Source organism: Oryzias latipes, chromosome 5 (assembly GCF_053564925.1).
Source record: "Oryzias latipes strain Hd-rR chromosome 5, Olatipes_Hd-rR_3.1".
Lineage (NCBI taxonomy): Eukaryota > Metazoa > Chordata > Actinopteri > Beloniformes > Adrianichthyidae > Oryzias > Oryzias latipes.
Window position 1 is genome coordinate 17,299,333 of NC_136241.1, and position 23,873 is coordinate 17,323,205.

Genomic DNA, 23,873 nt, shown 5'->3' on the forward strand with positions numbered 1-23,873 from the left:
CTCAGCAGAGGCTTTCATTAAATTTGGGCAAAGTGACAGGCAAACTGAGTGTTTGATTTATTATACAATACCATCCTTCAGAAGACTGACTCTTTGTTCCAAAAAATAATGTCTGTTATTGTTTTTGTTGGGATTTTCAAAGGAATTTCAGGTTCGAGCAGAACAATAACAAACTGTTCCACAATTTGTCATTTCTTCCCGTCGTCTCGTCCGCTGCAGTGTGAATACAGACGCTCTTCCTCCTCTGTCATTATGATTATTTTCCTTCACTTACAGTTTGGTTCAGCCGGATACCACCCTTCCACATGCAGCAGGGTGAACAGATGCAGTTTCATCTTTTTTAAGGGGATTTAATTTGAGCAGGCTTTTGTTTTGCAACGTTTTGAGCTATATTTTATTAAAAAACAAAGAGAAGAATCTACCTTTGGTGCAACTGCCTTCCTGTTTGACCGTTCCCTCAATGTTATTATTGTTTTTCCATGATAAAAAAAATGTGAAGGGGGATTCTAACTCACTTTCAGAGGTATGGCGCAAGAACATATGTTTCCTTTAGGCTGTCAGTATAAACACTTTCCCATTTTTTTGTTTTATTTTTATTTTACACACCTCAGGTCTTCAATGTGAAGCCTAAGGTGGAGCAAAGCTTTTGTTTTTCTAAATCGCCCTGGTAGCCAAAAAATCCCAGATCACAATGAAGAGACAGAACAGGGAATAAAAACAACCTTTTTCACCAAAGTGATAAAACTATCTGTGAATTCACTATCAGTCATGGCTGAATGGTTGCAAAATGGCACAACTGTGTCTGAAATTGCACGGACATTTTTTTTTCTAGATTGAGAAACAAGTGTAAGAACGCTGTCTGGGTAAAATACAAACACAGTCTTAGTTAAAACCATGGCTTTAATTTGGAAGTTGGAGAAATTGTGTGTTGTTTCAGATGGAATCAGTTTTTCATTGCCGTCTGAAGATTGTTAAGGTTCCTCCCTATTTCAAACAGGGAGTGCTCTGACCTCTGTCTAAAGCAAGGACGACATCTTACACAAGTTACTACAATTCCAACACTAATCACAGATTTTTTACTTTTGGACCATAGCTCTTTAGAAATTATCCATTGAAAAAAAAGGAGCATCAGATATTGTAGTGATGGGTTTGTTCTTTGTAGCCACATTATCAATGTCTTGTTCAGGGGTATGCAACCTCTACTGCTAAAAGAGCCTTTTGGTCCAGTTTCTTACTGGCCAAAACCCAACAACAACAACAAAGTCAGTGTTTAGAAAATACACTTTATTAAGGCTTTATGGCCATTAAGCCATTTGTGTATGATGTGCAGCTCTCAGAAATTTACAAAAATTGAATTATGTTCTATATGTAACCATTTCAATAACTTTTTTTTTTACTTTTGACAGCACTACAAGTTCCAAAATAAAACCCACCTTGTGTTGTAGAAGATCCTCTTGCTGCAGCAAATTTACTTGAATTAAAATGCAAGAAAGCTAAATGAAACATAGTGTTTTTCCATAATTTCCTTCATCCTTTTTCTCCTTTTAATTTAGAATATAAACATGACAACATTGATATAGAAGGCTTTTTTTTTTAAATCTATGTGTTTTAAGATTATTCTGATAATCAAACTGCTCTTATATTTTGTCTCAGGTATCTGACATGTTAAAAATCTATTGAAATTATATAATTTACTAAAAAACAAATAATAAAACCATTCAAAACCATTTTTAATTGAAATTGTTTGCAATTTTTAATTTGCAATAAATAAATAAAATAAATGGAGAGTGAGAATGATTTTATATTTCTTCTGGTTTGTGTGTCCACAACATCAAACAAAAGAAAAAGTCCTTTGTCAACCTGATTGCTGAGCTCCACTTTCACATAATGTCTGCTTATCTTGGTAATCGAACAGAAAGAAGTGGTTTGGTAAATGTTGCTCTGTGTTATAGTCACTCGTCTTTCCTTTTACAATTTTTTTGATTTAGTCCAAACTTAAGTTTAACAAAAGTTGACAATAGAGTATACATTTTTTTTAAAGATAGAAAGTTGAATGGATCACAGTACAATTTGAGTATGGGTGAGACAGGAAAGTTGATGGAATAAGCAAATTCAAATGTCAAATTTCAATTTTGATTAACAACAATGGAAATTAAATGCTATTAGTATCAATTAAAATACTTCTTGAATAATTTACATCTAGTAAAAAGCGCTGGATAATGATGCTCAATCTATACAAGTCACCCATAACCATGTCTTTTTTGCTAAACTGACAGTAATCACTATACCCACCTCCTATAGTGTATACTACAGTAGAATGAATTGTTTTCGTTCATGTAATAATCATAAATCTAATATCTTAATAAACAGATGTCATAAACACATGTATTATTTTAAATGAAAAAAGACATTTTCTCAAAATATAATGTTGTAAATGCGGTAAAACGATACATCTTTAAAAAAAATTAAAGTTTCGTAACTGGATTCTGGCTCGACTTTTTAGTGTCCTCCATCGCGTGCCTGTATATGCGGCACGCGCCCATATGCTGTCAAAACATAGAGCGCACGCTCATTGGCTGCTCAGAAGGACGGGCCTGTGTGTAGACGCGCCCCTCAAGTTACGTCAAGCTAGTCTTTATAGGATAGCTCATCTTCTCGTCGTTGTGGACTTTTCGGCAAAGGCCGGGCAAGTGGAACTACGCCGGTGAATTCAGACTTTCAGAAGACTTTTCATCTACGCAGCAGCTGATGCTCCAAGAGGTTCGACCAAAGAGTGAGACAAAGTAGTCAGGGCTCATTTAATTAGACCGCCCGCTTCAGCACAACAACAGTGGGACCGCTCGTGGAACGTCTCGCAATAGAAACTCTAAAAACGAGCGATTTTTGAACGAAATCACCGAAGATTCAAGAGACAAACTGAACCGTTGATATCTTTGAAAGTGAAGAAGAAAATCCACTCAGTAAAATACTTCAGTCACTTCGCCACAATGGATTCCGGAAAGGTAATTATAATAACACTGTAATAGACCTGTATGTCAGTTTAAGTGTTTTTGTGTGTGTTTTTAAAGTTTTTCTCCCAATGTCGGTGAGTCTAGTCCACGAGGCAACCGCACGCGGCATCAATACCAACCAAACCCTCACGGAATTTTCCGTCCAGTTACGTCTATTGTTTAAGTCAGTAGCTGAGTTCTCTCTAAACATAGTCTCACTTTTTTTGCACCATATTAGAGAGTTTCCTTTTTTTATCTTTAACGTTCATATCTACTAATACCTATACATCTAATTGCCCCGTAGTTCTACGAGACATTAATTATTTCACGTTCAATGTTTGTGTGACGTCACTACAATGAGGAGGAGCAGAGCTGTAGCCTCGCGCGTGCTTTTATTGGTTTGGGGCGCCACTTCCTGTAACTCAGGTGCTGTGGTGGCACGGCGCGAGGGGGCGTGAAACATTACGATAGGAAGCTAAACAGACGCAATAACCTGCGTTTTATAACAGAAATGTGAACCTCTTCATCTGCGCCACAGTTTGGTTTACTACTGTGTTTTTTGGAAAGCGACTGTAAAGGGAATTTGACGGCGTAGCACTTGTTAAACTGCTCCAGTATAATATAGTCCAAACTTTCCATCCATCCATGTTGTTTGATTCTTGGTCATTAACCTCCACTCTAGACCCCCCCTGTCTTGAAATTTGACCATAGAAAACAAACACACACAACATATAAGCATCTAATTTGCCTATAACACAGGACATGCCCTAATCTGTCTCAGATTTTTAATTTTAGCTTTTCTTTTTGGTTTTGGGCCGAAACATTTTTTAAAGCATAAAAACTCTAGGAAGGAAGGTGTCAAGGAAGTGGATGCCAGTAATCAATCACTCAATAGCCCTGTCTCCAGCTGGCCATTTACTGACAAATTCTATGGAGTCAAGTCAAACTCATAGACTTAACATTATTCCTCTTCCTCCTTTTTTAACATCAATGTGAGACCCCTTATACCCTGTGGACAGGAGGGAGGCAGGGGGTGACATTGTGGTCATAAAATTCTTCTCCAGCCAAACATCTGGGGGAGTTTGTTGTGGACGTGATTCCCACAGTTTCCATTCTGGGTTGTAAGAGTGACTCTGCACATTTCCTCAGAGAATGAGCGTGCCTCATGAACATGCAGCCACCAGATCATGAGTGTTAAAACCTTGAGTTCTCTTTATTTTATCTCTGCAGCAGTGTTCAGCGGGTTTTCTTGCGTCTGGGGTTGCTGTGCGTGCAAAGAACCATCTTGTGTATGAGATTTAGCTTTTGTATTGACAGGTGTAAACAAAGTAGTCTTTAGTTTGATCTGCAAGTTTAAACACGCTTGTTGATACACTTTGAGCTGATTCTGTTCATTTATGAACCTTTTATAGAAGTAGAACCTTGAACAATGAAATGTAATGGTTGCCCACACAATAGCTACGTTCACACTGCAGGCCTTAATGCTCAATTCCGATTTTTTGAAAAAATGCAAATTTTTTTGCAAGGCTGTTCACATTTCCAATTAAATGCGAACTTTTGTGATCTCATGTGTGTGAATCCATTTTTTCAAAAAATCGGAATTGAGCATTAGGCCCTGCAGTGTGAACGTAGCCTAAAACTGACATTTTTTGTGGTGAACGATGAACTCAGTCTTAATTAAAGCTGCCAATTACTTTCCATAGTCCCAATTTTGGCTATAATTACATCAGATTCAATCCTTTATGCTCTTTTATCTTTTAGCTGTTTGCCAAGTTCGCCTCTCCTAAGACTGTCCAGGAAATTTGCTTCCATCTGCATGACTGCCCCCCTTCAGTTCATCTCAGTGTTACTGACAGGCAGATTGTAATGAGGCATAATGAGGCTCTGCCACAGAAGTTAATATTTAAAGAACTGTAAGGGTCTAAATGACAAAAAGCAATCATTTACATTTCTTAAAAAAACAGAAATGAAATCTTTCATCAAAAGATGATAGTTTTCCAGAATTTAAATGTTATAGGAGAATCTTTTTTGGACTGCGGTCATTTAGATGAAGACAGAACATTTTTGTTTTTTTATGCACACAGATGCAGCCATTTTTAATTGAATGGCTGAAAGAAAAATCCATTGTAGAGAGTAGTTTATGAAAGAAACTACGGTATGTTGACAGACGACAGAGAGGGTAACAAAGATGAGCAGGTTAGCAGGGTTTGATTGTGGTCTTTTTTAAAAGCACAATTTTCACCAATTTTGGTTATTTCAGAAGGATCTGCTATGAATTATTATGAATGATTCTTCATATTACTCAAATAAAAAACAGTAAGCCTCACAGTTCTTACTTTTATCTGTGACAGCTCTAACATGTTCCTGCTTTTGATAGATAAGGCGTCAAAGCTATTTGGTTACATGGTAATGGTTCACATGACAAACACGTGACAAAAACAGGGGGGTGCCCTGTATTAAACATTGTGATAGAATGGTTATTGATTAAATTATCAGAGGTTTATTGATATTTGTTCAATGGAAACGTACTAAAAAACCCCTGCTTGCCTTCACTTCAGTGATTTAAGGCAAACTGTTGCCTTGAAAGTTTCTTATGTCTCGCAAATAGTCATCTGTCATGTCTTTTTATTCCTTTCTTTAAGTAGCCTGATTTGATATTGAAATGTTTCTCACATATCATAAGCTGTAAAGTTTTCCTGTAAAGTTTACAGGTTTTTTAATGATAAGTTTTCTTTTAGTTGGCCAGAATGTTCTGCTAAAAAGAAGTCTGTAGTCTGTTTGGTGGCGGCACATGGTACGTTTCTCGATAAATGTGTAATCCGAGACTGAAGGAGTGACGTGTGAAGGGACGTGATCGTACCGGCGTAAGCCAAGGCCATTTAGCTATAGCAGATGTGTGCAAGGGAAGTGAAACACACAAAATTACAGGCTGCTGCTGCTTCATTTGCATGGCTTACTCATTCAATAAGAATTTCTCAGAATGAGCCCCGACTCTGTCTGCGTCAATGCAAAGAGGGTCAAGGACTTTTTGCTGTTATTAGAGATTCTAATGTATCAGTTGTATGATTCTTTATTGTTTTATTTTGACTCTTTTAGTAGCATTAGAATTTTTACATTTTCTTTTATTGTGTTCTTAAAAGCATAGATATTTGTGTCTTAAATAACCACTTATTGAAAAGTTAAAAAAAAGAGAGAAAACACATAATGTGGAGCTGTTATATCTGAGATCTGATGATACTGAGTGTTGTTATGAAACAAACAGATCAACAGGCAGAATTGTCTGCATCTTTAGCCTTGAGAATACATTCTGGCATTGGTTGTAGCTGTAAAGGTTCTCTTCCAGTGCTTCTCCTGATATCCCAAATGTGTATCCTAACAAATACATCCTTCTAAAAATAAAAAATACCCCATGATTCAAAGAGGGTAGGGTTCATTTTATTTCTTTAATTTAACTGAGAATTTAAAAGTAAATTGTGACTTCTGATATCTGCAGGCTGCTGTGTTTTACTTGGAAACATTTTTGAAACAATTCCAGTCTGCAGTAGGGTTAGGGTTATGATCAGACCTTACCTTTAGCACCAATAAGGAGCTTTTTTCTAAGAAAATACTTCCTTTAAAGAAATCTCAGAGTAGATTTTTAAGTCTCATTTCTTCTTTCTTTCTTTTTGTTAGTTTTACTTTCAACAACAAGGAAACATTTCTATTCATAGTTTATAAGGCACTTACATATTTGTTAAATTCAAACCAAGGGATGAACATTTCTCATCAGTATATTGGGTGATGTGTATAGATCTTTGGCAGAAATTCAAAATCATTCATTTCTAGTTTGTGGTAGTTTATTTTTTATTTTTTGAATAAATACTCCAAGCACAAAAAGTACATGTTTCTGGAAATACCCAATATTGTGACCAGGAAGTTGTTGCAGATTTGTGCCACGATAAATTCATCAGCCAGACATTTCTGTAAGATCTTAGGAAATAATGTTTCTGTCATTAAAAAAGTCATCATTTTGCTTTAATATTGAAAATCTCATTCTTTTGTCTTTTATGGACAGGAATATTTAAGAATTGTAGAAAACAAAATACAAAACTTCTACTATTCTATTTTAAAACATTTTTCAAAGAACGTATTACACATATTACACAAGCAATGTGCTTAAAGCAAACCAAACCCTTCTGTGATTATTTTTATATATAATTTATTGTGTTATCTTTGCTATCTAGTTGCTTACTATGTAGGAAAAAAAAAACAAAAAACAACTGAATGCCGTGAACTGCTAGTCTAACAGTGATGCAGGAATTTCAGTTTTATTAAAGAATCTGTCAGAAATGTTGACATTTACAGTATCAGACCATCTAGTTTAGGATCAGAGAAGACTTATTCTGTAAAAAGATGGATAAATATACAAGAAGATGGAAAGTTCCTTTTAAATATTATGTCATTTTTTTTTGCGCAAAGGAGCAACAGACCAACTTCAGTGGAAAATGAGTCACAATGAAACGTGTAGATTAGCTGACAGGTTGAGGTTTGTGTACGTGATCAGGGAAAGGCAAGCATGGCCGATTTTTGTGTTCATAAAATGTTTGCACAACTCTCCCTGGTCCAATTTCATAGCTTGCCACAAAACCTTATTAATAAGCTGGTGCTCAGTTAGGGATGTATGCTAAATGAGAGCTGAGAGGCAGGGCTTTGTGAACTGCAGCTATGGCTCAATAAAAATATCCTAGCTAAGAAAGATAAACATTTACATGAATGTAAACAGAAGGGTTTACATAAAGACATTTTATGGGACTAGGTAAAGCATTACTTTTCCTCATCTCTGCTCAATATGTCCTGCTAGACTCCAGGAGAGTTTTTTTATATCTTTAAAAAAATGTAGAGAAGTCTAGAAGCTGCGGTTGTGTTTGAGGTTGGCGAGGTAACTCTTTAAGAGTCCTCACAGAACAATAGCAGAATCATCATTGGCAGCGTCCACACTCATTTCTTCTTCCTTGGGTGTGACTCCAATGTTTTCCTAGTAATGACGTTTTGTCTTATGCTCTTCTAGTATCTAGTATGAGGAAAGGTGGTGAAATAACCTCACCTACTTTTCTTTGTCAGTGTTGAACTATAACCAGTTTGCTGGCATTTTTCTAGCTCAAGATTCCTTTTATTTTGTTAGTCGCTTTGGGTAAAACTTGGCTACTGTAGGACTGACTGTAGAACCTCCAATGATTTACTGTACATGGAAAAGGTTAAAAGCTTTTCTCTAATCTAAATTTACACAGTTTGTAGACTATGGAGCAGTGGTAGTTCAGAGAACACCAGTGAAAGTTCAAGAATAACAAATTCAAACCCCCATCCCAGAATGTTGACAGGGGTGTGTGTAAATGTGTGTATAATGTTCTGTAATGTACCTAAGCATGTTTTACATGCACTTGATGACCTTCAAAACAGCAAACCTTATTGGCTGAGAAAAGGTAGGCAGGTCTTTAGCCCAGCCTGTTCTTTAAAATGAAAGACTGCCTTCAAAAAATAGCTCTGAAGTTTTCTTCCTCATTTTTATCTTCTCCTTCTTTAATTTGGTCAGAGCTATGTCTCTAAAACACTTTAAGAGTTACTATAGATGATTCTCTCATAAAAACTCTTTATTTAAAAAGCAGCTAGTACCACTTTAGTGGCATTTTCAAGGGATTACTTTGAACATTTCAAATACTTTCCCAGGACTGTCTCTGTAATGAAACCTGAAGGGGCTGGGGCTTTACTTATCCTTTCCTGATACTTTTATGAAAAGTCCAGACATTTTGCCTAAAGCATTGAATGAAACTTGCTCCTTGTTCATTTTGGCTACCTTTGTAAAGAAAATCTCTTAATTCTAAACACAGTGGGAGTCTTCTGCCTACAGCCAAGTTGCCTGAGATCATAAATAGTGGGTGTGTTTATAGGCAGTCGCAAAGCCAGTTTACTACTGTTTTTTTTTTTTATATTCAGGGAGGAAAATATGTGTTTTTCCTCTTTTCCTTCTGCAATAATGCACCGAACACTAAATGAACAATAAACAAAATGTAAAAGAAGAATATGCTTTCCAGTCATTTTATTTCACCAATTCCCACATCTCTTTTTTAAGCCTTTTTTTTCATAGTAGAAAAATAATAGAAATAACTTTAGAAAGTGTGGATACTAAAACTGTAATTGAAGCACATAGGAGGAAGTAACGATCTATGACTCCACGGGCTGGCTTGAATTAAATCATAATGAAGAGGACGCATTCATGATCCAGAGGAACACATTTGCTGAATTTAGAATTCTCTTGAGGAATTTGGCATCAACAGCCTAAAGTGATTACAATCCAGACTGTTAAAATGTCTGGTAAAATGGTGACAAAGATGTCTCCCTGGTGCACTTTACGTTTGTGCGTTACCACTTTAGCTTGGGCTTCATCTAGCCCTTTCAACATGGCATGCCACAAATATATTGAACAAAACAGTTAAACTGTTTAATTTTTGCATTAGAAAATGTTGCTTTATAGTCAGAAATCATATTGATTATATAACAAAATGTTTTTTTGTATTAGCAGCCCAAATGGCCAGTGGTAGCAATACAAAAATGACTCAAATGCAATTCGCTTTATGAAAGAAAAGAAACAGAAACTTGTGGTTTTGGTCATTATTTAGCCTCGTGAAAGCTTGATCTTTTGTTGTCAAAATATAAAGGTGCGTGGTGCGAGTCATGAGACTCAGTAAAAAAACAAGTTTAGCCATAAATATTATACTACTCATCCTTAAGATTCAAAAGAAGAAAGTTTTCTACTCAGTTTTGACCAGATTTAAACATATACTTCATTCTTGGACTGATAAATAATGTTTACATTCTTGATTATTTCTGTTATTAAGCGTAGGAGCTCTACAGTCAGGATAAAAAGGCTTTATATGGGCCCAAACAATCACATTATACCTGAAAGGCTGTCGCTTGCCTGTTCAGGAGGAAATGCATAGCAGGGCACACCCCCCATTGTTTTTTAGACTCTCGATTGGAAAATAAAAAAAGAAATCTACAGGCATATTGGACTCTATTAAACTCAAATTTAAAACAAACTTTAATACCAGATGCATGAACATATATTGTAGAATAACCTTCCAGAGGAAAAGCACTGCAGTGATGAGATTCCTTGTATGTTTTTCAGGTGTTTCTTTTTTTTACCCCCATAAACTCTTAAACCCAAAATGTGGCAAGAAAATGTTTCAGTTGGGAATTAAATTTCACCGTTGGCTCTGTAACGAAAGGCTGAGCCAAATGAATGTAATTGTAATGTCAATGAAATGTAATGTTGCTTCTGTCTGGAATATCTGTTCACATGGCAATTTTGGACTAATGAATGAGTCAAAGCAATGAGAAAGTGGCGGCATCACCTCTGCTCTCTGATCTCCTACAGAAAATAACCTTTCCGCTGTTGATGAGTGTTGGAACAGCTGTCCTTGGCTCCCTGCAGTTCGGCTACAACACGGGTGTCATCAACGCTCCTCAGAAGGTGAGTTGATTCAAACTGATAAATGATTAAAACTATAAATGTAAGTGCTGAAAGACTGGTTATGACAAAACAATGATGATAACCTTTAAATCACTTTGCATACTTAAAGTTGATGTAGTTACCACACAAACTGTAGACTAGCTTGCTCAATCAGAGAACATGGCAGAAAGTGGAAGGTTTGGGTTAAGAGGTGAGATAATAATAGCTACATTATGTGCAGAGGAGTACAAGGACATCAGTACGAACAGCCTGTGCAAAAGACAGCGTCTCTGCCCAAAAATGGCCGTCCCCTGAGCAGAAGCCAGGAGGGAAAAGGCAACAAAATAAAAAAGAAAAGAAGAGTTTGAAGGAGGGAGAGAACATGTGCGTGTGGGGGTTGTAAAACTTATCCCCATAGCAAAAGATAAATGAAGAATTGGATTTTATTCCTCCCCCAAGAGGAAGTTTACCAAAGATATTAACAGACAAGTACAGTAAGGAAACTAATTTCCTGGAGAATGTCAACATTTCATCACATGCCTATAAACTGCTGTCTGCTCGGTTTGCATTGGTCTGAAAACACCCTGTGGCTACACAGCTGTCTCTCCACCCCTGACAGGTGTGTTGTCGGTCAGGTCAGAGGTCTGCTGCTTTTAAACGCTATTGACTTTCCTCAAACAGCTTCACAGTGAATTCATTGTGAAAGGCTGTCTTATTTTTAAAAAGTGCTTGTCTAGGCACAAACAACCTCGTCTAGTCCTCATTATTACTAGATTTCCTAAAAACAGCTTCTTTTTAAAAATGAAGATCTCATCTATTACTAGATTCCTTAAAAAAGGGAAAAACCTCACGGGTGAAGGTTTACACAAACAAATGGACAGATTGAAAGAGAGAAACTCTCTCTGAACAGATCTACGGCAATTTCAAGGTAAAACAAAAACAGTGATTAGTGTGGCGTTTCATCTCTGCCATAAAGTGTAAGGGCGTAAAGACAACTGAGCGGGCGTATTCAGGAACTGAATGAGGAACCTTACAACCGTGCAGGCACAATTCTAACCGAGCGTAAAACCCATATTTTACAACTGCTCGCCTGAGAGGTGAGCCCTCGCCGGTCAATTCTCCTTTGGGCCCTTGCTTGGATTTGCACTGTGTTAAGGGGACTTGGGGGGCAGTATTCAGGGGTGTGTGTGTCACTTGGGGGCAGGAACCTTTCTGGTTGATCTGATTGGCCGAAATTTGCATGTCTAATACGATGAGGCAGCGGGGCGGGACTTTCATTTTTCAGAGCAGGGGGGCTAAGGTTCACTCACTCAGTTCCTGAATACGTCCGCTCAGTTGTCTTTACGCCCTTTCACTTTATGGCAGAGATGAAATGCCATACATGAGGTTTTAAAGCCCAACACCCCATAGATTTTTTTTTAAAACAATGTATTTTTTCCTGATATTAAAAAATTCCAACATAAACATTTAGGCTCTAGTAAGTACATTTTGTATTGCTGGTTATTATGCTTTAAAGACATTTGAATGAGACCACAAGTTCTTTTGCAGGTCAGTGTTTCTGAGCAGTTTCTTTTCTGCTCAGTTCACTAAGATGCCACTCCATCCATTTACAAATGTGAAGAAATCATGACACGGCAATAACAATTTGCCTGGATATTTGTTTTGTTTATTTCTTATCTCGTTTTTTTTTGTTTTCTGTTGCAAATTAATTTCCCTTGCAGTCCCACATTAATAAAAAAATTAAAATAAAATAAGTATTGTATTGGAATAACTGTTGGCAGCAGCACTGGGGATTATCCCTCGTATGTCCAGTTCACGTGTGGTATAAAAGTCTCGTTGAATGCGATGTGGACCGTTTACGCTTTGTGCTTCATGCACTTCTGATTAGACTCTATGGAGGGCTCTGTTCCAGCTGTCCTCAGCTGTCCTCAGCTGCTCTCCTGCTGTCCTTGTTCCTCAGGAACACTTCAGAATACCTATTTAAAGTCCAATAGACTCATCAGTGCTTTATCTTGTTTTACTTTTCCTTTATGCTTACTAACAGCATGCCCTCACCTGAAACAACAGCCTGCATTTAAAGGTTATTCCACTGTTTTGGACCATCTCAACATGTTTTAGTACTTCATGAAGTAAAGACGATTTCATAATGTATTATTTTTTTTGAAGTATTTGGAATGACATTTATAAAACAATTCTATAATCCTGTTACATGAATGGTTATTTTAAAAGAACAAAGGTGGAATTTAAAAAGTAAAAAAAAAAAGGGAAGCTTACATTGAAAGTAATTTTATGCAGATTTCTGCCTAAAAATAATTGCTTTTAAAGAACATGTATGCATGTTTTCATTAATATTATTGTTGTATTGTCTTAATGAAATCCTGACTAAGATCTTTTTCAAACCAAGTCCCACTTAAATGTAATTTATCTTACTGTATCAGCATTTTCTACATAACTACAATAGTGTTATCCAGTAATTGTAGGAGTAATTTTGTGAATTGCAATTAAACTGATATAAACTATATACTATGAGTGCTTGCACATGTTTAAGCAGCATACTCCACTCTTCTAAATAAGGGGCAGATGACGAGATGAAGGTCACAAGTACACTATTTGATAACATAGCTGTGATATCACTATGCAAGGTCTTGTGAGTGTAAGGCGATAGTAAACATGACCCGGGCTGTGAGGTCATGGTGTCACTGCCAGCTCGCATGTGTCCCTCCACCATAGGAAAGCCCTTGACAAGTGATAGTTTGGCTATTTACCCGCTTCATTTTATTACCACTGGACTTCACTGAGCTCTGGTACATGAAGATCTCTGGTAGAAGGCCAAGTTCCATGGGTTTCAAAACACATGGCAGAGGCGGGGTGGACATTTGGTAATAATGAAGGAGGTCGATTGGGGTAACGGAGTTGCAGGCGGTCACAGACAGGGAGGGTAGGTTCTGTGGGAGGTGTGACTGTCATGCCCATAAACAGACACTGGTGTTGCAGCTTAAGCCGGTTTTCCAGCTATTCTGGGCGTGTTTGACAACAGTCATCTGTGTTGACATTTAAGCAGGAGGGGGGGGCTGAAACCTGACGCTCCATCAAGACGACTAAACTTCCTGGTTTGTCCTCAAGTTGGAACGATTACGCAGTGCTGCCACCAACAGGCCACTATTCAAAAAGAGTTTCTACATGATCTGATTTTAACAGACTTATATGATTACACTATAGCTGTAAACTTGTACTCTTGACTGTTTCTGAGTTACAGCTGATCCTATTGTCAACCTTACTGCAGTCTGTTCAGGTATTTTTTGTGAAATAACAACAGATTCTTTATTGTCTATGTGCAGATTATTGAAAACTTTATCAATAACACATGGTTGGAACGTTACCAAGAGCCCATCACCAAGGTCTCCCTCACGGCCATTTGGTCCCTCTCTGTATCCATCTTCTCTGTTGGGGGCATCGTCGGCTCATTTTCAGTTGGACTCTTTCTCAACCGCTTTGGAAGGTAAACAATAAACAAAATTTGTCTAAGCTAGTAAAGCTTTTATGCCGAAGGCACTGTAAAACTTTATTTGTGGAAAAATAACCTTGTGTCTTTTCTTTGATGCCCACAGGAGGAACTCAATGCTCATGGCCAACATTCTAGCCTTCATTGCATCTGCACTAATGGGTTTTTCAAAGATGGCCAAGTCATGGGAAATGCTAATCGTTGGTCGTTTCGTGGTTGGCCTTTATTCCGGCCTCTCCACCGGCTTCGTTCCCATGTATGTGGGCGAGGTCTCCCCAACTGCTCTGCGAGGCGCCCTCGGCACACTTCACCAGCTGGGTATCGTCATTGGCATCCTGATGGCTCAGGTCAGAAAACATAAAACACAAGCCATACGCTCTACTGCACTCTCATTAACACTCGCCGAATGAAGGAAACTGAGAAAAATCTTTTTGTTTGATTTTAGGTGTTTGGTTTGGAGGTGATCATGGGTAATGACCAACTGTGGCCATTGCTCTTAGCCTTCATCTTCATCCCGGCTATAGTGCAGTGTATTCTACTGCCTCTGTGCCCAAAAAGCCCTCGATATTTACTTATAAACAAAAATGAAGAAAGCAAGGCCAAAGCAGGTGGGTTCAACTTACAAGAAAATCATATTTTTATCATTTTTTTAAACCCTTTTTCATTCTAAAGTGTGCATTAATGGAAAGTAGGTTTTGCATGTTATTAATAATATGAAGAATTTTTGATGTTCATTAAATATAGAAATATAAACTCTATGATTCTGACACTAGAACAATTTTTTTTTTTTTAATCTATGAGTACAAAGAAAAACTGCAAACTTGAGGAAAAGAGAAATTTAACTTACTTAATTTTGTAAAATGTTCTTTCCAAAACAATTCCAATTATCTTAAAATTGATAGAAAACTTTGGCAAGATCTCTGGTTATACAGTCAATAATACAAAATCTGCCATTTTAGTACTTGATGAAAAACAAGCTAGCAATCCTAACTCGCGGGCTTTATCATTCAAACTTGTGGATCATTTTACATATTTAGGTATAGAAATCAGACGTAAACTAAACGACGTTGTTAGGGTTAACTATGAATCTTTGATAAATGAAACTACAGTGTCTGTTGATAGGTGGATGTCCTTACCTCTGTCCTTGATGGGAAGAATTAATGCTATAAAAATGAATATTCTCCCCAAAATGTTGTACGTGTTTCAGAATTTACCATTGCCCCCACCTGATGATTTCTTTTCAAAAATCAAAAAACAATTTCTTGCATTTATTTGGAAAAATGATAAAGCACGAATTCGGTTATCCATGATGCAACTGCCATATAACCAGGGCGGGTTAAAATGTCCAAATATAATTTGGTATCATTGGGCTACACAATTAAGATCAATAAAATTTTATTTTGAAATTATTGATGCCCCCCAGTGGAAAGAAATGGAATCTGTTGGTCTAGATTTACCACTGCCATATTATCTTTATTCAGATACGATTTTTAATTTGATTAAGAAAACTTCAAATCCAATTGTTAAATACATGATAAAAATCTGGTCTAGGGTATACAAGCATACTAATGAAACTAATAACTTATCTTTGTACACCCCAATTTGGGGAAACCAGTATTTTATCCCAGGGAGGGCAGATATTATCTTTCAAGACTGGTCTTCGAGAGGATTAAAATCAATACAGGATCTATATTTACCAAATTCAGAATCACTAATGTCCTTTGACGAACTGACATGCAAGTATAACATTGATAGGAAATGTTTCTTTAAATTCCTTCAGTTACGGAGTTTTATTAGAGAAAGGCAGGGTAATCAATTAGCTAAGCCAAAAGAAACATCACTTGAAAGAATGCTTACTAAAAATAGTCGGAATAAAGGTGCCATATCCGAATTTTATGATCTTTTGTTGTCCAACTCTAAGGAAAACTCTGATTTTAAATTTAAGGCCTGGAATGAGGATCTCAAAACAACCTTGTCAAAGGAAGATTGGGAGTTAGCTTGTAGCAAAGTTCACAAACAGATAATCAGTACTCGGTTTAGGCTTCTGCAATACAAGTGGCTTATGAGAACATATATAACACCAGCGCAACTGAACCGATATGACAGTCATATCCCAGATATCTGTTGTAAGTGTGCTGAGGCTAAAAGGACTCTCTTCCACTGCATGTGGCAATGCCCTGAGATAAGACTTTTTTGGGAGGAGGTTAGAAAAGCAGTGGAGATGATTGTTTCAAAAACTGTTCCAACAAATCCTGTTATGTTTATTCTAGGTATATATCCTTCAAATCCCAAGTTTAGTAAAAGCGAACAAATTATGATTGACATGTGTTTTTTACAAGCAAAAAGAACCATTGCAATGTTTTGGAGAAGAACCTGTAGGCCCAAATTGACTCACTGGGTGAAACAGATGCTCGTAGTTTTTCCATTAGAAAGGATTACATGTATTAGGAAAGGAAAGTTGGAACTGTTTGCAGAAATGTGGGGTCCTCTAAAAAGTTTTGTGAGGAGTCTTAATTTGGAGAATGGATCTGTGGATGACCAAGACTAACTAAGAATACTCTGTAAACCTTCAGTATTTAAAAAAAAAAAAAAAAAATGTATTTGAAAAATGTATCAAAAGATGGCTTTTTTTTAATTTCCTGATTAGTAAAGGTTGATCTGTTTTTTGTTCTTCTTGTTATTGTTTAGTTTTTTTTTTTTCTCTGTTCTATTTTGTTTATTCTATTTTAGTTCACATATACAAATTGGATGTAAAGCTTGTGATTATGGTTGATAATGTACCAAAAATCAAAATAAAAACAATATTACAAAAAAAAAAAAAAATGTTCTTTCCAGTTCTGAAAAAGCTCCGAGGCACCAACGACGTGAGCTCTGACATGCAGGAGATGAAAGAGGAGAGCCGGCAGATGATGAGAGAGAAAAAAGTGACAATCCTGGAGCTTTTCCGATCACCGCTTTACCGTGAGCCCATCTTCATTGCTGTCATGCTACAGCTCTCCCAGCAGCTTTCTGGTATCAACGCTGTGAGTCTCAAGGCCCCGAAACAAAATGAGAAAGGCTTCATCTAGGTTCTTCCGCAGAAATAATAATCATTTAAATGCACTGACATGTCCATTGTGTTTGTTGTGCTGTCTAGGTTTTCTATTACTCGACACTAATCTTTGAGAAAGCCGGAGTGCAGCAGCCTGTCTACGCCACCATTGGAGCTGGTGTTGTTAACACTGCTTTCACCGTTGTGTCTGTAAGTGCAGCAAATACATCTTTAACAAATGGAAAACTGAAAGAACTGTTGTCACCACATTTAAAGAAACGTTTGAAAAAGTGAGATCAGAGCACTTCCTTCAGACTTTATGCAGACGTGACAGGTTTGTCTTCTTTTCTCCAGTTGTTTGTTGTTGAGCGTGCGGGACGTCGGTCTCTGCACCTCCTGGGTCTGTTGGGCATGGCTGGAGCTGCCGTCCTTTTGACGATAGCCTTGGCTCTGCTGGTAGGTTTTTTCTCAACAAGCACCAAAAAAGATGTTTTTCTCAATTGATTTAGTTGTTTTAATCTGGTTTCTGCAGGATCAGCTTGAGTGGATGTCTTACGTGAGCATTGTGGCCATCTTTGCCTTTGTGGCCTTCTTTGAGATCGGACCAGGTCCCATTCCTTGGTTCATCGTGGCGGAGTTGTTCTCACAGGGACCCAGGCCCTCAGCCATGGCTGTAGCTGGCTTTTCTAACTGGACGGCTAACTTTATAGTGGGAATGGGCTTCCAGTATGTGCAGGTGAGCATCGTCTAACCTTGATAGCAAAACAAGGTGTGAACAAAGGCTGCTGCTTTGAAAGGATGTCGAATGCAATACGAGAGCAACCTTTTGGAGCAACTTTTCATTCAACTATGTCTCAATGCACAAAGACCCAACATTTATTTCACTTTACATGTAAAGTACATCAAAGCTGCAGGCATTTGATTAGAAATGAGCAGTACAACACTGTACCCAGTCTCATTAACTTTATGATTTCAGTCCTAATTGGCAACAATAGTTTATAATGAAACCTAAATGAGGGATGGAACCATGTACTACAAAGAAATATTAAGACAATACAATAAATAACAATAAAGATTCAGAGCACAGAGATCAAACTTGCTGCCAAATACCTGAAAAAATTTAAACAGGCTGTTTGTACAAGTTCCCCAACCATAATCTTACTCTGGAATTCTACTCAAATAAAATGAGTTTCTAAGATGTACAAGCTGTGTTTAGTAAATATGACTTAAAACCTTACAAAGTCTTTTTTACTTAGTTTTTTTAATATTGAGCCAACTTCACGGAAATAAGTTCAAACAACACGTGTCAAAGTCTCAAAAGATCTGGCAGCGAAAGGTTTGGGAGATACCATTCGCTTTGCCTGTCTGGTCAGATTGGGGTTTAAGTTTGGATTTTTTTTCTATGTTTTTTGTTGTCTAGCTGTTTTACTCTTTAACTAGTAATTTAACCTGTTAGGTTTATTTCTGTCTGGACCGTGGGTTAGAGGGAAGGAGAGGAAGATGACCAAACCCCTGAAAGATATTGGCTCTATTATTCAAGTCAGAGTTCCTGATATTTGAACTCCTGCCCTGCAGTGCGAGACACTACTGGGGTCATTCATGTCTTTGATATGGAAATGACAAGGCGTGTTGGACAAAACTTTATCATATGTGAGATCAGTAAAATCATAGAGTAAAAATAAAAATGAGAACCAAAGTCAAATTGACTTTTAAGTTTTCTTGTCACAAAAACTAATGTAAAAGAAGTTAAAGAAAACATTTTAAAACTTGGTCTAAATGACGTGAAGACATTGAGTTGAACAAACTTAAGTCAAGTTGGTTGACCCACAAAAAGTAGATTAAGTTGGAACAACACAGTTTCCTAGTGCTGAAAGACATTAATTAATTCCATTTCATGGAAATCATTTCCAAGATTTTTTTATGTTCATTAAACAGTGTAAAGCGTGCAACATTTCACTTTTTGATAACAAGCATGGATGCAGGTTCATGATGCTAATGGCTTAAGAAGATCTGTGTGAAATGAAAATGACCTTTATCCCCCGGGCTGTTTTCACAGGAGCTGTGTGGTCCCTATGTCTTCATTATCTTCGCTGTGTTGCTGCTCCTGTTCTTCGTATTCACCTACTTCAAAGTGCCAGAGACAAAGGGGCGAACGTTTGACGACATCGCTGCCGGATTCCGTCAGACTGCCGGCGGGGGAGGAGAGAAACTCAATCCAGAGGAGCTCAACAGCTTGGGAGCTGACTCTCAGCTCTAAACAACAACAGCCCACAAACTTTCCTTTAAGAACCTGTTGCAGGCCGAAAGCGAACTTCAGAGGTCTGTTTACGATGAAGTAGACAGATTATTTAGGATCATTTTCACCATGTCACCACATTTCGGAAGTCGCCAGCAAATGCATTGCAGACCAGCGCGATTCGCCATCTCCTGTAGCTCTCCTCATGTTGCAGACAAAGAAATGAACAGGATGGGCACCGAGTGCCAATTTGGATGCAAGCGGAGGGAGGAGTTGAGCGTTTGGAGATGGAGAGTTTTTAAACAAAGTATTTTTTTAGAAGGAAAGGTGTCTGCATCAACCAACCAGCTTTTTTAATGTATCTTTTTTCACGGTGTATGTTACTGATCTATGTTTTTAACTTCTTGTTTTCTTTTCATGTTACAGCACAGGGTGTTTCTTATTGTAGGACTAAGTTAACTTTGCTAAAAAATATCACTTCATACTGTAATTCTGTGTCACTGTAAACTTCACACTGTAGATGCTGCAGAGATTTACCGTCTTCTCTCTGCAGGACGGGGCTCGGGCTCCTCCTGGAAGAAAAAAGATATTATTGTTCTTACTGACTGCACATGAGGTTATTTGCAGAGATAATCGGAATGCTCTCTAACCCCAATTCACCGTTTTTGTAAAAAATACTCTGTTCTAGAGAACATTTTATTCCAAAACATCGTCACGGATGGTCCATTCCTGCATTTGAACGCCATTCCTTCTGAACAAATTCTGACATTATTCATCTGAGATGTGGAGGTGAAAGTCATCTGCTGAACAAGGTGGTCATATTTAAATGATCTTAAAATCTTTTAATGCAGAATAAGAATTACAAACTGGTAACATTTAGCTAAAACACAAAAGTCAATTTTAGGTCAAGAAAGTGACTCGGTTAGAGCTGCCGTAGTCCTGGTTTCAGTCAGGATCTGTTCTCTGAACGTGAAGCAGAGAAACCATGCGGACCAAAAAGTATGTCGGCCCCTGAGGAAGATTTCCATTGTTATGAGCGTGAGTGTCATGAGCATCGGCTGAAACCCCACCAGCAGTTTTTTAAAAATTCATTCTAAGTAGGCAGCATTTTTTAAGCTTTGATGCAAACGAGGAGCTGTGCTATTAAAACTGAAATGTCCATCACTGTGAAGCTTTTTCACGCGTTCACAAGCTGCTGTTTCCTTGCTGTATCCCAAGTGACCCCCCCCCCCCCCCCCCTCCTTTTTGAATGCCTTCTAGTTATCTTGTAAGCAGCACTTTATTTTTCTGTTGAGCGCTGAGTTGAAATGGGTTCCTTCCTTGGAACTGTGAGGCGGCTGAAATGCTGCTGATGGATTACTCTGTTGTATCCTACGATGGAGAATGTGTGGAGTTAGTTCACATCTGTCAATATCTTGGTCATGTTCTGAGTCAGATCCCTTTAACGCAAATAGCAAAAATGGACAAATCATGCCAGAATTGGCTGGTATATCATAAAAAAAGCACTGCAACTAAACTTTGTGCCTTTTTTTCACAGATTCCCCAGCAAAATCATGTAACTGCTGTAACTGCACTCCCCACACTGACTGATGTCATGTTGATGTAAACACATCCAGTCTTCTTGGGCATTGACTTTTGTATTAAGTGACATGTCATGGTCAAGGAACGCTGCGTTTAAGACACACGATTGTTTGTAAATATGAAACCCAGGTCACCTGCACCCACTCCACTGATAGCAAATATTTAACTTGGACATCGATTTGTGTATTTTTTAACTTCATAGATAAGTTATTACAAGTATATTACTGTAGATCTTCATGTGTGTAGACACAGCCACCTTTTTTTTTTGGTGTGATGCCTAAAGATGTTGCGGTGTTAGATTTTTACATGAAAGGATTTGAGTATGTTGTAACTTTAGTGCACAAAACATTGTAATATTTGCTATAAACCAGATGTATGTGTGGTGTTGGAACATGAGCCTATTTTGAGGCTTATGACATGGGCAATGCTGTATGCATAAATGGTTTAGTCAATAAATTAAAAAAGTAAATACAAATCTGTTGGTGTCTGTCCCCCCCCTCTTTTTTCTTTTTGTATTGGACTAACAAAAAACAAATCATAATTTTATATGTAAAATGATTTTTTTACTTACAAAATTACGAAAACAATGATAGGGTTTTCAGTATACCTCATGAAAAACAATCGACAAACAAAAAAGGTAACAATGAGACAAAAAAACCAAACAAACATTAAAACAGCCAAAGAACTGGAGGAAGCGTAAAGTTAATGACATTTGACTTAGTAAAAAACACTAAGTAAAAAGTTGATTAACTGACCAAAGATGAAAAAAAGAACTTTAGCAAGAAGTTAAACTAAAATGTCTCAACTGAACAAATTTGTCAAATTTCTTTAAAAGCATTCAACCTTGTCTGTCCTCAGGTCTTCCTGGGTAACAATAAAAATCGCATAATTAAATGTCTTGACTGCCACTTTTCCACCTTTTAAAACTTTCTACTTGAAGACCTGAGAGCCATCAAGACTAGACCTGCAGATTTGCAGTTTCTTTAAAAAAAAAAGGATTTGTTATTTTCGTATCTATATTGTGCTTCTTTTAGTGCTTCACGTTAAAAATAAAAGTTAAATTCGGAAACTATTTCAAAACATTATTTAGGAAGAAGATACAGTACATGTGACCTTTTTGTGAAAATAAACGTGTTTTTATCCAATTGTCAGAAAATGACAATAAAATGAATGAAGGTTTGTTTCAATTTGTCTAAAATATAATATCTGGCCTAAAGGTTACTGGGTTACTGAACAGATTCATGTAGTACGTTCCGATTCATGGCTCAACAGTTTTTAGAAAAATGCTTTTGCAGTTTGTCACTTTTGATCCAACAAAGTTTGAAGATTGGTCTGACTTTGATACACACAGGATGAAATGAGGGTTTGCTACTGAGCTTGTTCTTGAGCTTTTCTTGGTAAGTTTGCGTTAGGCCACACGGTGAGGACCTCAATATCATTTAGAGGAGTTAAAATTAAATGACTTTCATTCATGAGAGAAAACCTGGTTTCTCCATGGAGTATATTGGCACAGTGCTGCCACCAGCTGGACACAGCTTTGATAAGGTGATATTTATGTAACTACAATGATCCAAGTACCACCATGTGATTTATTTTTACAATATTTAGTTTTAGTTGTGTGCTAAAGACATCATCATCTCCCTCAAAAAACTGTGTAGCAGAGAAAAAGCATCCATCCATCAGCGCCTGTTTTTTGAACTTTAACATTCTCATAGTGTCTATGACTTTTGCACCCAATGTCTGGCTGTTTTACATCCATTGCATTTAAAAAAATCAAATCACTTTGCTGTACATTATCTTAAAATTTAAAATTGTAACAATTCTAATCCTATTGTTTTGTTTCATATTGTTATCCCTTGTGCTATCCTAGGCACTTTAACATTGGGAGTTGGGTCATCTAGACCCACTAGACAGTGCGCTGAACCTTTTTTCTTCAATGATTTGTGATCTTCACTGGTGTCCATGGATTACATGAAATCTTTCCACCTTTTATCCACCTTTGTCATGGTAGGGAGAACACGTCAATGTAAGGGTGGGGTCATCTAAGATAGCACAAGGGTTATCCTGTCTTATGACGTGCGCTGCTGACCTCTTGGCCAGGTCACCCTTGCAAAAGAGATCTTGATGTCAGTGGGTTTTACCTGGTGAAATAAAGGTTTATAAAATAATAAAAAAAGAAATACAATATAAACAAAAACAAGATGATACAGTGCATCACAAGGGGTCTTTCCATACAAATCTCAAATGATCTCTAGTTTAGCTGTTGTGAGTTCAAATTGGAAGCAATTTCTAGCTGTACCTAAATTAATGATAATGATAATTTACTGTTTTTAAGCAGTTTTTTTGTTATTCTAATTTTCAAATTGAGCTTGCAATGCTTCAAAAAAACACCAGAGGGAGTGATGGCTCTATGATCAAGAATTTCCATATTCTGAATTCAATTTTAAAGTATTTCACCTGTATTTACACTTTTTGAGTAAAAGATCCTTTATTTGTCTTTTTTTAGGATAACTTAGAAAGAACTGAGAAAGTAAGAAAATTCAGTTTCAATTTGTTTAACCCTTGTGCTATCCTCGGCACTTTAACGTTGTGAGTTGGGTCATCTAGACCCACTTGACAGTGCTCTAAACCTTTTTTCTTCAATGATTTGTGATCTTCACTGGTGTCCATGGATTACATGAAATCTTTTCACCTTTATCCACCTTTGTCATGGTAGGGAGAACACGTCAATGCACGGGTGGGGTCATCACAAGGGTTACTTTGAAAAACATTTTTTAAAGGCCTGGCTGCAAGTAAAGCCAGTTTCAGTCAGGTCAGGCACAGAGCCTCTGTCAGTAGAAGTTCCTCACATAAAAGTATTTCACAGCGGAGAATCATGTGGAGCCTTTAAATCCGCCTGAAACTGATTGTTTGAAGGGGAAAAAAGAAATTACGAGGACCAAAAAGAGTGCTAGCCTTGAGGAAGATTTCAATTGTCATGAAAGTGCTAGTCACCGCCATTGCCAAAAAATCCCAGCAGTCTCTGCAATTCACCAAGAGTTCAAGAA

At 37.3% G+C, this 23,873-nt stretch overlaps 1 protein-coding gene across 1 annotated transcript; it reads left to right on the plus strand.

The window, feature by feature from the left end:
- The first annotated feature begins 2,571 nt into the window (after window positions 1-2,571).
- On the plus strand, window positions 2,572-21,301 carry slc2a1b (solute carrier family 2 member 1b). The gene is made up of 10 exons (XM_004068833.5): window positions 2,572-3,002; window positions 10,402-10,497; window positions 13,815-13,975; window positions 14,085-14,325; window positions 14,424-14,586; window positions 16,814-17,001; window positions 17,115-17,219; window positions 17,364-17,465; window positions 17,542-17,745; window positions 19,066-21,301. The coding sequence occupies exons 1-10, from the start codon at window positions 2,988-2,990 to the stop codon at window positions 19,264-19,266; spliced, it is 1,476 nt and encodes a 491-aa protein (XP_004068881.1). The 5' UTR covers window positions 2,572-2,987; the 3' UTR covers window positions 19,267-21,301.
- The last annotated feature ends 2,572 nt before the right edge of the window (window positions 21,302-23,873 follow it).